The sequence below is a fragment of the Gossypium hirsutum genome, chromosome A10, assembly GCF_007990345.1.
Source record: "Gossypium hirsutum isolate 1008001.06 chromosome A10, Gossypium_hirsutum_v2.1, whole genome shotgun sequence".
Lineage (NCBI taxonomy): Eukaryota > Viridiplantae > Streptophyta > Magnoliopsida > Malvales > Malvaceae > Gossypium > Gossypium hirsutum.
The window spans coordinates 14360652-14364522 of NC_053433.1; the positions used below are offsets into that span (position 1 = coordinate 14360652).

At 33.7% G+C, this 3871-nt stretch overlaps 1 protein-coding gene across 1 annotated transcript; it reads left to right on the forward strand.

Annotated features, from left to right (window-relative positions):
• The first annotated feature begins 869 nt into the window (after window positions 1-869).
• Window positions 870-1921, forward strand: LOC107915887 (U-box domain-containing protein 29). The gene is made up of 2 exons (XM_041078489.1): window positions 870-1298; window positions 1397-1921. Exons 1-2 carry the CDS (start codon window positions 870-872, stop codon window positions 1919-1921), a joined length of 954 nt encoding a protein of 317 aa, XP_040934423.1.
• The last annotated feature ends 1950 nt before the right edge of the window (window positions 1922-3871 follow it).

A 3871-nucleotide genomic window follows, 5' to 3' on the forward strand; every position in this document is an offset into this window, starting at 1 on the left:
TTTTGTCTATTTTGTTTTTTTTTAAATTAGTGGTGATTTGAGTTTTAATTTTTAGTTTAAAGTTACGTTATAGCATATATATTAGATTTATCAGAATAAAGATGCTGGAAACTAATCTTGGAGAACCTTATCATAATAAAGCATAATGAAAATGTTTGTAAAATTGAAATATGAGATGATGAGGAGGAGGATAGGTTATATGAGATATGGCATTTTGTGCATTATCGATGAAGTGAGTATTTTGGGGTTCTTAATAGTGGCTTCTTAGTTGAGAGTTTATCATCAAGTTGTTCTAATAATGGCTAGCTAGTACTACTAATTTGATTTTCTCCTAGTAAGAATTATTCTACGGACATGATATTTGTGCATCAGATAAAAATTATTTTATAAACATGAATTTGTACATCAAATTGTAATGTCTTATTTATCGTCTATTATTTATACTATGTGAATATCTTTACATTTTTATTATTCATGATTCTTAATTTTTTTAAAAAGAAATTCTATCCTTCTCATTATGTCTAATTTTAATTTTTTGCTCTATTAATTTATTTATAATTTTTATTTTTCAAGGCATAATATTTAATTCACAATGTGCTATAATTTTTTGACAGACAAAAAGTGCAGTAATTTAGTTTTTTAATAAAAAATTTGAATTAGTAAGATATTATTGTATTTAACAAATAAAAAAAAGAGGTAGTTGATAACGTCATCAAGAATTCTTTGACTAAATTCTCTTTCTTCTTTAAACCTCAACTCTCTCCCTTTCACTTCTCCCACCTTTTTCTATTTTCCCTCTTCCTATTTCAGAAAATTTTCATTTTCCACTCACTTTCTCGTCATCCAAATGAGGAAAATAAAGAAACAAAATGGCAAGAGACGATTTATACATTGTGGTTCCAAGTTCTTTTCGGTGTCCGATATTGTTGGATGTGATGAAATCCCCAGTGAGCTTATGCACGGGGGTGACATACGACAGAGCTAGCATCCAACGTTGGCTAGACAGTGGCAACAACACATGTCCCGCCACAATGCAAGTCCTCGAAAGCAAAGACCTTATTCTCAACCGGAATTTACAACGACTCATCCAAATCTGGCTCGACTCAGTCGCTTGCCGTCAACTCGACGCCGAGTCGGTCCGCAATTCAGTTGTTGTTCCTTCTCAAAATCAGGTCAAACTCTTGGTCAAACACCTTGACATCAATTGCTTCTTATCTTTGACGAAGATCATTTGTTTCGCGCGAGAGTCAGAGGAAAACCGGGAATTCCTTGCCAAGATGGACAGGTTTTTCAGTAAGGTGCTGGATTTGATGAGGAATGCAAAATCGGGCATTAAAATAGTGTAACAGGTTGTTAAGATTTTGGATTTGATGTTAACCAAATTTTTTATAAGAAGCCATTGTTGGAAACAAATTACTTGTCGATAATTCTTCTGGTTTTACAAAGAGGGAATTCAGATTCACAAATCGAAACGGTTCGATTACTGGAGTCTATAGCGGTGAATGGAGAGTCGAAGCTCAAAATAGGTCAAAAAGAGGGATTAGTAGCGGAATTGGTAAAATCATTAAGAAAAGAGAACCCAAGATTGATTGAAGCCAGCTTATCATTTTTTATCGCAATCACAATGCCAAAACATTTAAAAACCATAGTAATCCAATATCGAATAATCCCAGAATTAAAGTACCTTTTGTCCCAACCAAACACTACTACTTCGATAACAGAGAAGGCATTGACACTGCTGGAAGAGTTGTCCATTTGCAAAAAAGGGAGAGTGGAGATTTGGCATGATTCGGTATTGTTAGGAAGGATTGCTGAGACAGTGTTGACAGTATCAAGCACGCGGTGGCGATACTTTGGAGTGGTTGTTATTTGTTTAGAGATCGGAAAGCGCAAGAAGCAGTGGCTAGTAGCAATGGGATGACCAAGTTCTTGTTGCTGATGCAGAGCAATTGTTCGTCAGCGGTTAGGAAAATGTCGAGGGATTTAGTCAAGGTTTTGGGGGTTAATTATAAACTTTTTTTATCAAATTATGATACCAAGACTATCCATATTATGCCCCGTTGAAGAACCCCATGTTTGTAAACCAAAGAAAAGTTGTGTATAGTGGAAAATTCATTTGATTTTACTGTACTCTGTGTGTTTTGATTTGATTTGATATTAAACTGTGAAAAGGACAAAGATCATTTAATGCCACTCATAAAGAGCAGTTCAAGTTGCGGTCTCTTGGATGGTCAATGACTGTAATGAGTCTGCACTATTAGATCTAAGATTTTACTTCACTTCACTATCCCTCCATTTTTATTACATTTCTTTTCTATCTCTACTAAATATATCTCAATGAGTAAATTACTTTGAGGGTCAATTTTTTTAATAACAATCCATATTAATTTAATTTTCACTCTTTTCGTGATTCAAAAAGAACAAATAATTAAGTAACAAAAAATATATATAAGGAATTAAAATAATATTATTGTAACCAATTTTCAAATTAAATTAAAAATTGGGTTTGAAGAAATTTTATTTTGCTAGAACAGGTACAAATTTATCTTTTATAAAAGAAACTTTAAAATCTTTTAAAAAGAGAATTTGAGGATCTATATTTAAATTTTTAAAAATTAATTAAATAAGTACCCATCAATACTAATGATATGAAATCAAACGTAAGATATGGATCCTAATTACACCACCATCATGTATCTGTGATGGCATGCATTCGTGTATGTATGTATGTATGTATGTATGTATGTACGCATGCACTAATGACAACATTGGAAAAAAAGAACAATGGTAATACTAATGGCTATCAAGTGTCAATTTTAATAATGAAAAAGAACTCTTAAAGCCATCATTCATTAATGTCAATAAACCAAGTAAAGAAATAATACACAATAATGCTAGGGCTTGGGCTGAGCCGATTGATGCGGTGAGGTAGTTAGTATGGTCATAAAAATGGACAAATGGTAGAAGTAATGGTTGTGGGTCGTTGGGTGGTTGAAAGATGATGATGAAAGTTAGGTATATTGATGAAATCGGTGGTCTATGGTAATGGTGAGTCGACTGTTGAGTTCGATGATGGTTAGTTCAAGGTAGTAGCGATGGTGAACAAAGATGGATCACAAATTCACAATGGGTTATCTCAAAACAATTTGTTATTTTTTCTTTGATTTTAATTATTAATCTCCCTTTCTAATTTCTGCAGGTGTCTTTTTTATATTCGGTGTGTTTACCTGCATAACATAACTTGGGTATTAGGCTTATAAGAGCCAAATTAAGAGATAGACATGCACACACAAGAATTGAGCTTGAAAGCTTAATTAAGTGCAAATCAATCAAGTTTTCCCATTGTGAGCGATACAAGGCTCGGTTTATTTTTGCTTTTTGGCTTCCAAAATAGAAGTCCTTGTTGAATCTTTAGAGATCCACAATATGTGAAATAATATTAAGGACCCTACTAGCCACACTTCAAGCATTTACTTTCAACTCCTTTTTTTTCCAACACTCCTAAGGATATTATGGATCCTAACGCTACTACCAACATCCCTACACCTCCCGATGTTGTTGCTAGCATTTGTGGCATCCACGCTTCACCAAATGCTGCACATATTGTAACTATCACTGGCCCAAATCCAATCGCACTTCATGTTTCCTTCACTAAACCATTTCCTGACATATCCAAGATTGAGGTGTTTGATGGAAACAACTTCAAATGGTGGCAGGAACACAAATTTTTGGTGTTTCATATGCATGGAGTTGCTTTCGCCCGTACTGAGAAACTGTCGTTTGATTCCTTAAATAAGCATATTGAACTATGGGTACATGCGAACAAGGTATGTAGACACACAATTATTTCAACTCTTCGGAAAGAATTTTT